At 40.7% G+C, this 16712-nt stretch overlaps 1 protein-coding gene and 1 long non-coding RNA gene across 6 annotated transcripts in view; one reads left to right on the plus strand and one right to left on the minus strand.

The window, feature by feature from the left end:
• Positions 1–781: 781 nt before the first annotated feature.
• LOC103691830 (uncharacterized) lies at positions 782–6588 on the minus strand. 2 transcript variants are annotated; one of them, XR_591562.3, is made up of 2 exons: positions 6450–6588; positions 782–5622 (listed from the first exon to the last, which is right to left on the minus strand). It is a non-coding gene; the product is annotated as an uncharacterized LOC103691830 (long non-coding RNA). The 2 variants fall into 2 exon arrangements; XR_001837168.3 differs by having other exon boundaries at positions 782–5625; positions 6450–6587.
• A 483-nt stretch (positions 6589–7071) lies between these two features.
• Positions 7072–16712, plus strand: part of Itprid2 (ITPR interacting domain containing 2) — a 37422-nt gene continuing 27781 nt past the window's right edge. For 2 of the 4 annotated variants that reach the window (XM_017591707.3, XM_039104867.2), the window contains exons 1-8: positions 7072–7553; positions 7806–7851; positions 10913–10962; positions 11791–11847; positions 13617–13656; positions 13744–13842; positions 14745–14953; positions 15782–16485. In XM_017591707.3, coding sequence (XP_017447196.1) covers positions 7349–7553; positions 7806–7851; positions 10913–10962; positions 11791–11847; positions 13617–13656; positions 13744–13842; positions 14745–14953; positions 15782–16485 — 1410 coding nt within the window. In that variant the 5' untranslated portion in view covers positions 7072–7348. Of the gene's footprint in view, positions 7554–7805; positions 7852–10912; positions 10963–11790; positions 11848–13616; positions 13657–13743; positions 13843–14744; positions 14954–15781; positions 16486–16712 lie in introns of those variants that run through there. The other 2 variants (NM_001107738.1, XM_063283643.1) reach the window with 2 other exon arrangements.

Below are 16712 nucleotides of genomic sequence, written 5' to 3' on the forward strand. Positions count from 1 at the left end.
CTGAAGGTCTATGAAGTAGCTGTACAGGGTTGGTTAGAGTGTGAGCTTTGCAGCTTTGGTTTTACTCTACCACCCAACCAGTGTATTAGTGTGTGGTCTGGAGCACTAACAACTCAGAAAAATCTCTCTCCATTCCCCATAAACTAGGGCAATATGAACAGTTAAAAAGTTTTTTAAATGAGACACTATCAGTATAACTCTAAATGTAACGACAAAGCAAATACCTAGTTAAAGCTACTCATCTCTAATATTACTGTGAGTCCATTGAAATAATTGCTCTATTAGAACTTCTACAAGTATGATCAAATATATCGGTAATATGGTGTATTTGAATGGTTTAAAGTACCACTCTGAGATGACTTGTTAAAAAATGATAGGACACCCACAGACTCAGAGAGATATTTAAAACCAACCAAAACAAGCTGTTTCTCTCTGATTCTTTTTATTTAATTACAATCTCCTAATAAGCAGGTAATCAAGCTGTTTGATCTGTACTAATGTAATCTAGGCCAAGCGTGCTACCTCCTAGCTTTGGGAAATCTTCATGCCCTGATAAAATTTCAATGGGTTTTTGTTTACATTTTTATTCCTTTGTTGCAGAGTAGGGAATAGTTCTTTTTGTTGTTGGTCTTAGTTCTTAATGGTAATATATATATATATATATATATATATATATATATATATATATATAGTCTCCTTATTGTCTGAAACTTCATTATATATAGATTACACCTAAATAAAAATAAACAATACAAAATAATTCCACGATAGGAGAGACACATTTTAGACACATGAAGAAACATAAGTTCTTATTTTATTATTTAAAAACTACCACTTTACCCCAAAAGAGAAGTGAAAGAAAAGAAATTCTCCAAATGTAGGAAATGGAGTACTATGACATTTTCAACTAGAGCAGGATATCTATTTATTTTGGACATTGTATTTCCACAGGCAGATTAAATTTCAAATGTAGAGATTTTTTTTCCTTACTAACAGTTGTCACCCTGACATGTGAAAACTGGTGATTTTCAGGGCCCAAGGTTAAAATGTATATAGGTAATCAGTATTTTTTGGCTTTTCCTATAACTTGGAGATGGGACTTTTATGAATAGGATACTTCTTACTGGGGGATCCTCTACAGTATATGTTAATTTGCTCACAATAATATTTGGGTCAACCTGTGTTAAAGGTGATTTTAGGAACTATGAAATTCTATAGCAAGAGTTTTGAGTTACCACAATTTTTTAAACATATCTCCATGGGGTTGGAAAGACAGTTTCATGGATAAGGGACCTTGCTGCTTCTGTAAAGGGTATGAGGGTTCCATTTCCAGCACCCATATGTGGAGGATCACAACCCTTGTAGCCTTCTTGGCACCTGTGTACATGTGGACATACCCACATATTGACATACAGAACTCAGAATAACAAACCAGATACCATATCTCTTTGTGGAATTTGAGTTTCTCCTCGCCTATGAGATGTGAGTACCTGTGTGTGTGATCTGCAGTGCCTTGTGGAAAATAAGATTTCTTCACGGTATTGGGTGAGTAACATGGTTAATAGGAAGTAATTCACAGTGACTTATAAATCTTGAATAGCTCTATGTTAAAAATCTCAGGTTCACACAACTATTACAAAGACTTATTTATTATAAAATTCAGCTTAAAAATCTTCTTAGAAGCTGGCTTATTGTGTCTTCACAGTTCTACTTCCTCTAATACTTGGTTACTGGATTAACTTTCATGAGGCTCCACTTACTTAAAAGCTATTTTATAGGAAGGGATATTACACTTATATACTACTTTTAATTCTTTTTAATTATTTGTCTAAAAGTCTGAAGACAGTGACTTCTTAATGTGTGTACCCTAGTACCCCTAAGGAAAGAAAGACACAAAGAAGTCTTAAAACTGTTCTAAGCTACAAGACACATGGGCTCTGCTGGAGACCTGCTGTGGAGGTGCTGAGTTGAACTGATGTGCCATTATTTTGATGTCTTACCTATTCAACTTTGCACTTTTTGGTTAGTGGGAACAAAAGAAATTGGTGGAGTTGGAAGCTAAGAGATAGCCAAAATCCTGTCTGGGGCTGGCGAAGGCCCCATTCTCTCCCCATTTTACTCTGAAACTTGCCAAGCCTTGTTCACTTTGGCTTTATTTTTAAAATGCATTTCTGGTGAGTGAGGAAAGGTTTTGTACTGTGTTTTCAATGACTCACCCAAAATAACTCCATTGAACTTGTGAAGGGTCCTGTTCTGAATGTAGATTTTGTTTGTTCTGCAGTGAGCATGAAATAGCTGCAGAAGGGAGATTAGACTCAGGAAATGTGCTGGGAGAAGCCAGGAGAATTGATTTTCTCTAAAACGTGTGTGTGTGTGTGTGTGTGTGTGTGTGTGTGTGTGGTGCACATGCTCATGCCCATATGTGTTCACATGTGGAAACAACCATCGTGAACACTGTACTCATAAAGCCGTTAAAATCTATCAGTATGAGATAAACATGGGGTATATCCAGACACTCAGACTTCTTTCTTTCATCTCCATAAAATGCACACAGAAAGTTTTATATAGGAATACATAATTGTAAAGCTATGTATAGTGAACTTTTAAGTTCTAACTGGTTTCAATGGGGAAAAAATTGCACCTAATCATATATAAAAATACAAGTGTTTGGAAATAATTAGATTAGGAAGAACAAAAAGTTAAAAAAAATTAGTCACATAACAGGATGGTGTTAATACTTAGGAACGTAAGACATTACCCTGTTTTGTCACACATTGCAGAAAAACTCCCTATCAGTAAGCACTGGCATGCACTGAGCATTTGCTACAGACCCCATATACTAATCTAAAACCTTGTATGATTCAAAATGCCTGAGATCTTTAAAAGCAACATTTTAGGGCAAGACTGAGGAGAAAGAGAAAAGAGATGAACATAAACTTGAGGATCTAGTCTTCACGGATAAATTACAAATATTTTGGCTTTTCCAGATAGCTGTCCCATATGTCCAGTAGGAATATTCCAAAGCCTCCTTTGAGCAGTTTACGAATTCACAAGACAAGTCAAAGGAAGCTTATTTATTCTGTTACATAATCTTGTTTCTCTGTTGTGGATGAAGAACGGATGGACATTCTTACCTGTTGCTCAGAAACGAGAGAGAACCGAGTCAGTGAAAAAAACAAGCAAACACAAACAAAACAGCTGACTATAAATTTACTGAGGAGAGGGTAAGTCTAGTATTATTCAACAAACATCAATTGTGACCCAAGAACAAGTGGGAAACCTAGCGAGCCTCCAAAGCCCTAACTTCAGAAAGCATATAATGGGGTAACTACTGGACTGGTGAGTAGATACTCTGTAAGGCAGTTTTCTATTCATATTCATCCCTTTCCCTCTGATATGTGCTTGATAAAATACAGAAAATAGACATAGCAAATGGCTCTGATATATTAGTGTTTCCAATAAGGAAAGGCAAGACTAAATTTTTACTAGTCTGGAAAGTCTATCATTAACAGGTTTGAGTTATATATCTGATATGATTCTATTTCTTTAAAATAGGTACAAACTAGAAATAGTAAAACAAAACATTTTTAATGATTAATAATAGCTTAATGGAATAGATCAAAGAACTGATTAAAATTAAACTAACTAGTTTTCAGCAGAGTTTATTATACTTGTTTTATAAATAAATCACTGGGTGTTTCTGAAGAGTTTATTTATTCATATTGATTAACATTTTCATTTAATTCTACTTTATTTTATTTGACAAATATCCCCCTGCTAACATGGGAAATGCTAATAGATGTTGAGGGACCCACAGGTTTTCTTCTGAAATGAATTTAAGAAGTACTGGGCTAAGCACAATTAAGTCATGTTTGTTTAGAATAAACCGTGAAGGTGTCTTATTTGAGCAGGAGATTCTACACCAATCTCACACAAAATATATTTTGAGGAATTTTCAAACCTTTAATATTGGGATGGAGCTGGAATAGAAGTGGAGAATGCAGTAATACAATATGTGGCATTATCCCACAAAAGGAACAAAATGTTTGATATAATTACAATTCTGCCATTCTGATCAGACTTTGAATACAAATTTGATTACATAAATATAACTGAAACGGTTTCTTAACTACAACGAGGAGGCCTCAATTTAACTACAGTCAAAGTAAATCTTATTTTCTAATTTTGAGGCCTGTGTTAAGGTTAGAAATTTTATATCATATATCATTTATTATTGAGGCTTTTCCACCTAAAATTTTGTTATTTAATTACAGTATGTTTTCTGTTCTTCCCTGAATTTATTATAATTTTAAGAAATATCTGCATAAAAATGGAAATAGAAGAAGCCATTCCTTAGTATTAGAATAATTTCTCCATATGAAATTGACTTATTTTTTGAGTCTTTCAACATAATACCTGCAATGGTCCTAGTGAATACACACTTCAGTTTTTATAACCCTCATGCTAACTTGGGAAGTTTATGATTACAACTTCTCATATGAAGAAAGCAATATCCAGAAAGATGAGCTATGTGTAAAAACAGAAGGAAAACATTCAACTTTAGTCTGATACCAAAAACCTTCCTCTTTCTACTCTACCTTGTTAGGTTAAATTGTCCATATTTAATATAACTGTATTTCTCTTCCTCATATGCATCAATGACTTACTCAATATTCTTAATGTAGAATACTAGAAATGCAGATTTTACAGCAGGTCTGGCCTAGCGTACTTGCCTGGAAAACAAGCAAGTATCTAGACGTTCCCTAGGCTTAGTAGTCATTATTGAATCAATCAAACACTTTGGGCACAAAAAATAACCTCAGATTTGACAACATAAACTCCTTGGATTTTAGGGAAATAGCATTCTGCCTATGAGTTTCTTCTAAAGGAAATATACCTTTATTGTTCTCCATTAAATTTTGCAATATAAAATAAAATATTTGTGCAACTGCAGATTCTATAATCGCTATGCTCTACTCTAATGATACTTTCTGAGTTTATTCCCCTTTTTCTTTGACTGTAAGTGGATGATTTGTAAATTACTGGCCATACTACATTATTGTATTTCCCCAGAATTCTTTGCTCTGTAAAAGTTTACGCAAAACTAATTTAAAAAAATAATAGGCAAACAAAACCCCAGTTTGTCTCATTTGAAGGAGAACAATAGCAAACAGACAACTTGCCTCAAGAGTGGTCAGTATTCTATGTAGACTCAGCATTGTATTATAAATACATGAAAGATATTGATATATGTTCCATAGTCTCTCATGTCACGATGTGGCTAGTATGAATAGTGTGCACATCAGAGTTGTCGTATATCAAGGAACTGTAAACAGGATGTGATCGTGACTGGGGGAGCCACAGAGTGAAGAAATTCTGGATCAGCTGATTCATGCAGGTAGTAGACAGACCAGGAGTGAATTAAAGAGCAAGGACAGAGAACCAGCCACAGCACATGCATGTGGTAGAATGGAAGACATCTGGAGACAGCAGATGGATGGGTCAGACTCCAACAGGACGCTGAATCAAACGATTAGAGGCAGTGTCCTCTCAGCACTTGGCCAACCCCACCAATGGTTCTCTAGGCACTTCCTTTTCATCTGTCTCATCTCCCACAGGCAGCTGCTTTGGAAGGACATGGAAGAGTTAGCTTCATCCTTAATACAGAACTCCTGAAACTCTAAGACACATTAAGAACAAAAAGATCCTTTAACAGGGAAAGGTCAAGCCACCAAGGTACGGGCACCGTCCTTGCAGCTGCCCTTACAGTTCACTCTAAGTGTAGGAGTGCCATGATCATGCCGGGATGGCTCTGAGAAGCCAGCTTCCATTTTGGATTTAGTCTTGGGTACTGACAGACCATCAGCAGTTGTTGTTTCTATCAGTAGTTAATGATGTAGTGGGAACCATCAAACATATGGACCATGCTAGACTGACAAAAGGGACCGAAGACAGGCAGGTTACTGTGCTACTTTAAAGGGGTATGCATAGCTTATGTGCAAGGGCCTGCACGAGAAACTAGGTACCATCTCATCTCAAGAACACTTTACATTCTGAAGTTCTGAAAACTTTGGAACTTATTTCCTTTGGTTACTAATGCACACTTAAGTTGAACTTTTATGAACTGTAAATGTCTATTTCAAGTGGAAAGTTTCTTTCTTAAAGTACTATTTATGTAAAAATGTTCTTTTTAGTCAAGAAAAGACCAAAACCAAAAACTGTTCTAACTTTGCTTGCAGAGTTCAGCCATACAGAACAAAATGTTGGAAGCCTTCTATATATTGTGTGTAGATAGTTTAGAACATTCATTGCTTGATATGTCCCACTTTGTCTCAATTTGGATAGAATTTGACTCTTTTTTTTTCTCATAGGAGACACAAATATGATAAAGGGGGGAGGGAAGGATGCTGGAGCTCATTTAAAAGTTATTTCAGAAAGCTCGACATTACCTGCTTCTTGATCCATCCATCTTCTAACTTTCAAATCCAAGCAGTCAGCTTTCTCTACATTTCTGGGTCACTTTCTTTCTCCACTTCCCTTTTTGTCTGCATCTTCAATGTGATATATCCATCTTTTCTCACTGCATTTTCATACCTCATATAACCAGGGCGTGCACGTTTCTCAAACGTGCCAGCCACACTAGGGGAAGCTTTTATAAGTAGACAGTACAATCTCATGTCTCTTTCATCCTCGCCCAATCCTGTAGTCATCCCACACTGAGTATGTCTCAGCAGCCCAGTCACTTGTTTGCACGCGGGGGCGTTTTATGAGACTTGGCCTTGGAACTTTACCTCTATTTCTGGACGAGAGAGGAGTTGAGAGAAGGAAAGGCTATAAGCAAACAAACAAACAAATCTGGCTCTTTCCTGAGGCAACCACCAAGGGGCGGTTCAGCTCCTTGCTCGTTAGGCCGAGCCCCGCCCCGACTCGCCTCCTCACCTCCCCGCACCACAGCCACCGGAAGGGGGTGTGGCCTTCTTTGTGGGAGGGGCGCACAGCTGCGAGGGGCTGGACTGTGCATTAGCCGGAGGCGTGGCTAGAAAGGGGCGGGGCGGTGTCTTGGAGTGGGCGGGACCGGGCCGGGCGGGCGCTCCGCGCCTACCCGGCTTGCCGGAGCCACTCGCGCTCCTGCGCCAGGCCAGGCCGGGTTCACGTGAAGCGCCAGCCCTCGGCCCCTCCCTCCCTTCCTTCCCTCCCCCCCTCCCTGTCCCCTCCTCCTGAGGCGCCCGCTCTGGCTCCCCCGGGCCCCCTGCCCGGCTGGGCGCTGACAGCAGCGGCGGGGGTCCCCGCAGCCGCCGCTGTGTCCCGCGCAGGCTCGGGCTGGGCCCGCGAAGCCCCCGGCGCGGCCATGAACCGACCCTTGTCGGCGGAGGCGGAGGAGGAACTGGAGTGGCAAGTGGCGAGTCGCAGGAGGAAGGCCTGGGCCAAGTGCCGCAGCTCCTGGCAGGCGTCGGAGACCGAGGATCTGTCCACAGAGACGACGACACAGGACGAGGACGAGGACGACGAGGAGGACCTCCCAGGCGCGAAGCTGCCGGCAGCCGCGGGGCGAGGTCGGTGCGCGGGGCAGGGACGTGCGGTCGGGACCTGACGCCCCGGACCTCTAAATGCGCGCGTGAGCCGCGCTTCAGCGCCAGCATGTGCACCTGGCTGTCGGCTGGCTCCCCTGGGTCGGGCGCCCGGAAGCTTTCCGAGGCTGCGGGTTGTCCCGGGCAGATTCTCCTGCAAGGGAGTGTCAGGATGGCTCAGCCTGAGCACTTATGTATGGGGTCCCTAACGAGCTGTCCCTTCGCTCTACTTCGCAGGAAACGTGCCCAACGAGAAGATCGCGATATGGCTCAAAGACTGCCGGTGAGTAAAGCTGGGGTTGCCTGGGGAGAAGCGAGGGGTTCGACCTCTTCTCTGGGTCCGGTGGCGGCTGTAAGCTAGGAACCGGAAAGTGAGCCGGCCGATAGCTTCCTTCTAGAAGCGATTAGAACTGGAAGTGCTGTGGCCGCTGATTATTTGGTGACCGAGTTGACTTTACAGTTAAGACTTCAGCAGTTCAGGCATGATGTCAGCAGCAGATCAGAAACTAAAACAGGTCATGGTGATGCTACTTTGGTTGGTCGTAGTTTCTCATGAAAGAATTTTGATGTTTCACGGGACGTTTTATTTTTCTTTATTTTGGCATCTGCATATCTGGCACGGAATCATTTTCCTTTCAAACGTGTTATAGACGAGTTTAATTTACTTAACTACACTGACCGGGTTTTAATTTGGGTTGTGTGCCTTAAGTCTCTCTGGGGAGCTATTAAAACTAGCCAACTTGCTCCTTGGAGTTTAACTCCTTGGACGCGGGTTTGTCAGATGGCATTGGAATTTGCAGAAGGAAATGGAGCTTTGAAGGCATTCAGACTTCATGAGTCTGTCTAGTTACACTGGCAACCTGCACAAAAAAATGCTTGATAAAATACAGAGAACATGGGTTGTATTACAATGGGTTGAATACATTTGACTAAAGTAAAATGTGTTTTACTTCTATATTTTCCCCAGTTTATTTGGCCTTTGAAAAATCTTGTGTGAAGACTATAGCTTGCTTCTGGGCATATTATTGTTTTTTTCAAATTATGTTTAACCTAGGAATTATTTGGTTTTGGTTTTTGAAAGTGATTCTTGTATGTGGTATTAATTTTTTTCTATAAAGACCTATAGAATATTGGCTGTTTCAATATTATTGAGTAACTGGAGCCATATTGATTGTTAGCTGCGGAATTTTACTTAGGTATCATAGACTTGAGATATTATGGGACGTATAGACATTAAGATGCACAGGGCATTGCTTCAAGACATCTTCAGGTTGACCACCCAGCCTAGTCTAACCCCTTGATTTCCAAATTACAAGAACATGCCCTGGACAAAGCACAGCAGTGTGCCAGGGGCTCCCCATCAGAACAGTATGACATCAGAAGGCTGAAATTTTAAGTATGCATCTTCAGAACTTTTTAGGAGAGAACTTACAGAGCATTGTCTTTGAGGTTTCCCCACCAAGGAGCGAAGAGTATAGTCTATCCTTGCTTTTATTCAGGTCTTTAAAGGTCTTGGTCTCATTTAAAATCCATTCCTTAATACAGTATTGGCTTATGCTTAGAATAGATCTAAAATATCGAGCATTTAATCTCAAGTGGATAGACAAAGGATTTTTTTTCAAGTGTAAGAAGAAGAGAAAAATCACATTTTAAAAATGTACAGGAATTGGGGTTATAGAAGAAATCATATCAAGGAGACAGAAAGTAAAATCATTTTTTAGGTAAATGAAGTAGGGGAATGCTGACACTGACCAGGACTCAAGTTTGATCCAGAAAATTCCTTGCTAACCTTAATATGCACAGATTATGTAATTATCTAAGGAAACCTCTCATAGATTTCTTTCTTATTCTTACACTTACCCCTGTTCAGTGCACAAGCAGTTTTCGTGTGTGTACCTGAGCTGGGCATTAACATATTTTGTATATTGTGTGCAGATGATCAGAAAGACAGCATTTCCCTCCCTCGGTAACTTCTGCAGTACTGTTTGCTCATTGCTCTCCATGTTCTGGGTAAAGATGTCGTCATGTTTTCCCTTTTCCAGTGCAGTCTTTATTCTGATAACTACTTTTACGCTAACCAAGTGACTTGACTCAATGTCTAAGAAGCAGTAGGGATTCTGGTGGGATTTGAAGGAGGGTGTCTAGAAGTAGAGAACTTGCTTTTGAAAAAGGCCGGTTTCGTTCTGCCTACTTGCCATTTTCTGTTAGTGAAGAACAGCACAGGCAGCCGTGGACACAGAAGTAGGTTTTTAATGAGACAAATGTGAAATGTTTGCTAAACCTCAGAGTTAAAGTTTTATCAGTGTCCGTATGGTACTTGCTGATGATCCTTCTACAACTCACACCTCAAAAGCACCAAATTTCAAAGAACCACATTGCTTCTGTATTTGCTTGCATGTCTAATTGGCATCTAGTGTTTCTTTGAAGCAGGATGCATCCCACTTCTAATGTACAATATTAGCAGGTATGGACTGTTCCTGAGAAACTGAAGTCTGTGTCGCAGACTAGAACCTTCAGATAAAAGAATATTTCTGTGATCCAAGTCACAAAACTAAGTTGTTTCAAAGAAAGAAAGAAAGAGAGAAAGAGAGAAAGAAAGAAAGAAAGATATCTTTGTGTTTGAAAACAACTCTGAGACATTCATGTTTGAACTACAAACTTGAGGGAGAAAAATCCGCACTGGCCGATCCTTGACTCCAAGCTGGGCTGAGGACTTGCCAGCGTTAAGGGAGGAAACTGTGTCCTTGTTAGAGTTTAAAGAGGCCAGTGATGCTCTGTTTGGGAGAGAGGCTTCTGCTGAGGAGGAGAGGCTGTCTAGGTCGAGCTCTGAGCTGCCAGCTCCATTGACAGGCAAGAGTTAAGACCTCTTGAGCTTACTTCCTGACTCCTGTAACTTTTTGTTTTACTGAATGAAGTTACTTACCACAGAAAAGGTGGTTTCTTCTAATCTTTTTTTTTAATAGTTGTTGGTAGAGGGATTGAGTGAAATGTTTCTTTAGCCTTTTGTCTGTCTGTCTGTCTGTCTGTCCCCTCCCCCCTCTCTGTTTTTGCAAAGAAAATAACAATTCATATTATACGCTATGGCCGGTCCAGCTCTTAATTGCTGCAGAGCAGACCTGTGATTAAGTTATTGCTGGCGAACTGACGTGACAACAGGTATTTGCTTGGTTGGAAGGACATTACTTATGTAAGCCAGTCACATTCCTGGCCTTTGGGGAGGAGTGCTCAGTTGATCAGTTGATTAAGATGCTCGCTTAGCTGTAATTCTGAAGAGAGGCTGCCCAGGGACAGTTCTCCAGATGGGTGTTGTGAAGACTGAGGCTTCTGTGTTTCTGTGGTTGCAGCACTCCTTTGGGAGCCTCACTGGATGAGCAAAGCAGCGTTGGGCCCAAGGGTAAGAGAAAGTTTCTTTTTTCAAAAGTGAGAATCTTCCTTTGTCTTTTGGGTGAAGGTGTTGCGTGAATGACACTAGTGAGGATCATGTTTATAAAATATGCCATTGTGAGCTAGAAACCCAAAGGGGAAATATTGTCATAAGCCATGAAAGAATAGTGAGTAGCTTGCAGTCACTTTGTTTCCCAAAGCTTCTCCCAATGCCATCCTTGTGTTCTTATTGCCCAGTTAGATATTATAAAGACTGATTCAGTTCGGACTCTGATAAGTAAATATAAAGAAAGTATATAATGAGCGGGCTGGGTTAGCTTCAGCGTAGCATCTCTTTGCTTACGCTAACTGAAATTGCCACAGTTGGAATGTTAGCACCTGTGCAGGACAAAATCCCCCAGTCTCAGTGCAGGAAGAGTGCACAGGTGATGGCACTGTGGAGGAGAAGCATTCACAGCTCGAGGAACACATAGCTTGAGGGCCTGATGTGCCGTGCAGGTGTAAGGTGGCTGCTTTAGGACCTAGCTTTCTCTGGAACTCTTTGGTGAAGTAGTTTGTCTAATCCAATGTCTTCAGAGGCATAAGAGAATATAAAGTATAAGACCCGAATTCTCGAAAACTTGGCCACAAACCTGGTTTCCTAACAACAGAGAAAAGTCTTGTTTGCTCTTTGAAGTAATATAAATTATGTATTAGTGTATTCAGGTTTGACATATTTTCCTAGACTTCGGGAAGTATCCTGTATGGTTAACTTGCTTAATTAATGCTGTACGGTGGGATTAGTGTGAAGCAGCAGAGCGGGGGCTGTGGTTTCTGAATGCTCACACTCTTGTTTTAGGTGTGCTTTTGAGAAATGGAGGAAGCTTTGAAGATGACTTGTCACTGGGAGCTGAAGGTATGTTTGTTTGTTGAGGAACTGTATCTTTATGTAGTTTTAGTTATCTTAGGAAATGAAGTAAGGACTGTCAGATCTAGAGCTCTTAGAGATACATTTAAAGGCCTTGACAGTGGGTCACATTCACTGCCTTAACCGGTAGGATTCCTGTCTGGATGCCTCTGAAATACCATCTTGCCTGACTTAAATGCGTAAAGGAACTGTTTATGACAAAACTGTGGTGATATAAATGAGGGGAAAACGGCCCCAAAGAAGGAAGGAGCATAAATATTTATGCAGGAAAGACAAAGTTGAAGCTTCGTTTTGTTGTAGGGACATAGACTCATGCCACACTTACAGCTGTGGTTTGTCTTTCTCCTTATAGTTTCTCTCTTTTAACCCCTGACAGTTAAAGATTAAAGGACAAAGACCACATAGAGTTAGAAGTTAGACGCTTATGCTGGTGCCTCTTCCAAGAAGCCGCACTGTAAAAGCATGTTGTTAAATTTGTCGCAGGTTCCAATAAAGCTTCCCAGTATGTAAAGCTAGGGTTCTCTTTTAAAGCAATTTTGTTGTTATTATAAAAGGCAGTTTACTTTGTTTTGAGACAGGTTTGTACTGTGTAGCCAAGGTGGCCTTGGATTCCCCGGGTAGCCTCAGGCTGACCTCAAACTCACAGTTGTTTGGCTTTTGCCTCCTTGGTGCTGGGGTTGCAGGTGTAAGCCACGACTGAGCCCATTGGTTTTTGTTTGCTTAGTACAATAGGTTATTGATAGCTCTAAGGAAAAAGCTAAATGCTTTTCTTAAATGCTTACAAATTATAAGCTGATGAAGAGTGGATTTATTCACTGGATTTAGTATCCTTGATTCTTCAGATCTTCATTTGCATTTGTAAGATGAGTTATGTATTTAGAACATTCTAGCATCAGAAAGTTTAGACTACATTTTTTTATTAGCTCTGTCATGTTTTTCAAAGAATAATCAAAAACTTGAACTTCCTTATTTGAAGTCAGTGCTCTTAAAAGTCGTGTCAGTCCTTTATGGAGATGCTCATCAGCTCCCCTGTAAGTAATGCATTGGATGCCTTCATATCTGCCTGGGGCCTTTCATGGTAACAAGCGATATCATTGGTAGGAAGTACAAAGAAGCAAAAACTTCTCACAGTTTTGCACATCAGAAACTAAAAAGTCAACTGCTGTCGTAGACATTTTGGTTATTAATCCTATTCATTTTATTTTTCTACAGTCATGATGAAATTAACTAAATATTGGCTACTGTTTGCTTTGACCTTGTTAAAGCTGAGAGGAAGTTTTAAAGGAAACATTACATTGAAAGGTGTAGAGCATTTCACATTACGCACTAAAGGCTGACACTAACTTTAAAAGCACATAAGAAATATGTGAATATTCTGGTTCTCCTTAATGGCACCCAGTCACATTTACTTTTAAGATGTTCCTGATTGACAGCTTTGAAATTTAATAGCACTATATACACTATATACAGACTCCCTCATTACAAGTCTACCTGGTTCCAGAAATTTAATTGATTCTTTATAGATTTTTTTTTAATTTTTAAGCATGCAGATAGAAGTAGTTTTGCATTGCCAGAAAATACAAGCATCCTCCAAAAGTTGCTGGCCTAGTTATTGCCTGGCTGTCCAGTGGGATCAGTAGTGGCTATTTAACAAGCCAACCATGACAATGTAGATAACCTGTCTGCTCCATAACTGTGTCCTTTCCCTCTAACGGCTGTGCTCTCTGTTTGTCTGTCTGTCTGTTTATTACTTGTAGCCAATCACCTACATGAACCTGATGCTCAAGTTGAAAACTGGTATGTATCTGTTTGAGTCTACTCCTTTCTAAAAGTGAAAAAGGATCATAGAAAACCAAGTTTTAAAGTATCGAATTATATTTATAGCAACAATATCTTGGCCAAAGAGAGAAGACTTCAGTTTCATCAGAAAGGGAGAAGTATGAATTCCACTGGGTCTGGGAAAAGCAGTGGTACTGTGTCAAGGTTAGTACTGGTGAAACTGTGACCATATGGTATTGATGATCCTTTCACCTTCTTGTTTTTTATTTGATGCAGAGTGTGAATCAAAAGTCCCCAAGTGTTTCCTAGATCATCAAAACTGACAGGAGCTTCTTATGTCAAAACCAACCGCACCTGTAACTCACCAAGTAGAAGGCAGTAACTGTGTTCATAACAGGACTAGAGTCTTGGAGTAAACTCCATAGTGGAGTAACTGCTACTCATAAGGAACCAGAACTCACTGGAGAGTGGCTTAAGGAACTCTGATGTAGAAAGCGGCAAAAACTTCCACAATTAGTAGTTTAATACTTAAGGCTAGATTTGTTTTCCATGTGTTAAACCAGTCCTCCTCACCTTACTCCTCCTCCTTCCTTCGTGGATGTGGGGAGAGAAGAGCTGGAGGGAAGCTCCCCACTGGCTTTCTGACCCCAGCTTGTCTCCTTCATTGCTCCTGCTAAGATAGTTGCCTCGTATAGGAAAAAAAATAGTGTCTGCAAAGCTTAGGTTTCTCGGCTGGCCCCTCAGTACCTGAGCTGTACCAGCTTCCTGAGATGTTTTTCTTAATCCGTTCTTTCTTTATCATGCCTGGTCTGGATGGCTTTTCTGGAGAATCCTTAAAAAGATAAGGTGAGCAGTCCCTTAGAGGGTCTGCTTCGTTCTTAGGGGTTAGGCCCTCGGGCTTCTGTTTCTGATTTTCCAACACTGGTTTCCTGAGAAAATGTGCCTACGTATCCTTTGTAAGGATTGTGTATCCCATGAGTGCATAGTATCAGGAGATACGGAAAGACATTGTACTGTAAAGCCCAGGAGCCAAGGGAGTGGAAGTGGGGCTGTGGACTGATTGACATGCACACTGAGCGTCTCTATATCTTCTTCATTTGTTGTAGTGTTTCAGAACTGCTGGAGCTTTACGAGGAAGATCCTGAAGAAATTCTATATAATCTTGGATTTGGACGAGATGAACCAGATATTGCTTCTAAAATTCCTTCCAGATTTTTTAATTCGTCATCCTTTGCCAGAGGCATAGACATTAAAGTGTTTTTGAGTGCGCAAATGCAGCGGATGGAAGTGGAGAACCCAAATTACGCTCTGACAAGTAAGGGTCTGACGCTCATGCATTGTTTGAGAGTTTACAACTGGCCAGATGATCCTTGTTTTTGTATCTGACATTTTAACAACAAGGTCAATAATAGGCTAGGTCTTTTACTCATTCTGAATTAATTATTCTAGCTATAGACACTATTCTTTCCTCCTCATCACCAACTCTTCGTAATTTATGTGCAAAACCTGTTGTTTATCTCCAAATTGCATTTGTTCAAGAAAGAAAGAAGTAGGGGAGGGGCTTTGCTAATTTTAAATGAAATCAGTTCATTTCAAGTGCTTTCTGTAAATCTAAAATAACTTGGCCAATTGGATCTTTTTACTCCTGTCTCTGCTTGTTTTTCTGTTAAATAGTGCCTCAAAGCGAGACTCCTCCCAGGTTGTCTATGGATCAACCTTATGTGTGCTTTAAGTCTACTATCCAGCTATACCCCGATGTGTGTTTTCCTAGGAAGGCATTTCCAAGAGTCTTAATGGAGTCCATGACCAAACAGTAAATAATTCATAACTAGTGATCAATAGCTGGTTCTGCTATGTTCAGTACCATCATCAGTTTTTTTCTAATTTTCTAAGGTATTCTAATCTTTACAGTAAAAATCCTCTTCCTCCCTACCCTCTGATTGTTGTGGTTTACATGTTTGCTTAGGAAAAAAAATATGATTTTATAATATTCGGGATCTAAATTCAATTACTAGAGTTCTAAACAGCACGTGTTTACTGTATGTACCTATAACTTAAGCACAGGGTTTGCTTACTCTATGTATATGTAACATACAACATGTATGTATAACATATTCATCTCATTTCTTTTTTCTTTTCATAGGCCGTTTTCGTCAAATTGAAGTCCTCACTACTGTGGCCAATGCATTTTCTTCTCTGTATTCCCAAGTCTCTGGAACCCCATTGCAGAGGATTGGAAGTATGTCCTCAGTGACCTCCACCAAGGAGGCGGCAGACTGCCCTCCTCCCCTGACTCGAAGCAACACTGCAAACCGTCTGATGAAAACACTCTCAAAACTAAACTTGTGTGTTGATAAAACAGAGAAAGCAGAAGGGAGCTCTACCCCCGCTGCTGAGAAAGGAAGGAGTCTAAGTGTTTCACTGTCTGAAGATGGTGGAGGCGGCAAGAGTGACCCAAAGCCTCAGAAGGTTATAAAGAAGAAGGAGTCCTCTTCAATGCTGGCTACGGTTACAGAAGAAGTCTCAGGCAGTTCCTCGACCATCACAGACAGCATTGATGCTGACAGGCTTTCTGATGAAGCAGAGAGTAACATTAGCCACAAGGTGGAAAGTGAAGAAAATGGAGAAGCTCACAGTCAGAATGACGCGCTCCGGCAGTCTGCTGTTACAGATCCTGACTTTGGCCATGACGGGGGCAGCATGTCCAGCCTCTGTGAGCTGGAGAGCAGCAGTGAGCTGAAGAGTGCCCAGGCGTCCTCGAGTGAGAAAGAGCCATGTGCAACCCTGACAATCCCATCCATAAGAAACATAATGGTGCAGCAGAAAGACTCCTTTGAGATGGAAGAGGTAGGCAAAAGATTTCCTGAGCTTATTTTGTAAGTCGAGAGCCAGGAAGGAGGAATGGCTCCAGAAGTGTTTATAGAAAGGGAGGTGACTAACGTTCATAACTGTGGAAACATCCTCCTGTTGACACTCCTGCCTCTGCTTCCAGCTAGAGTTGGTCGCAGAACTGTGCTGTGGAACCCCTCAGGCTCAGCTGCCATCTATCCAATGACATTGTATCTGCAACCATT

This window comes from Rattus norvegicus, chromosome 3, assembly GCF_036323735.1.
Source record: "Rattus norvegicus strain BN/NHsdMcwi chromosome 3, GRCr8, whole genome shotgun sequence".
Classification (NCBI taxonomy): Eukaryota; Metazoa; Chordata; class Mammalia; order Rodentia; family Muridae; genus Rattus; species Rattus norvegicus.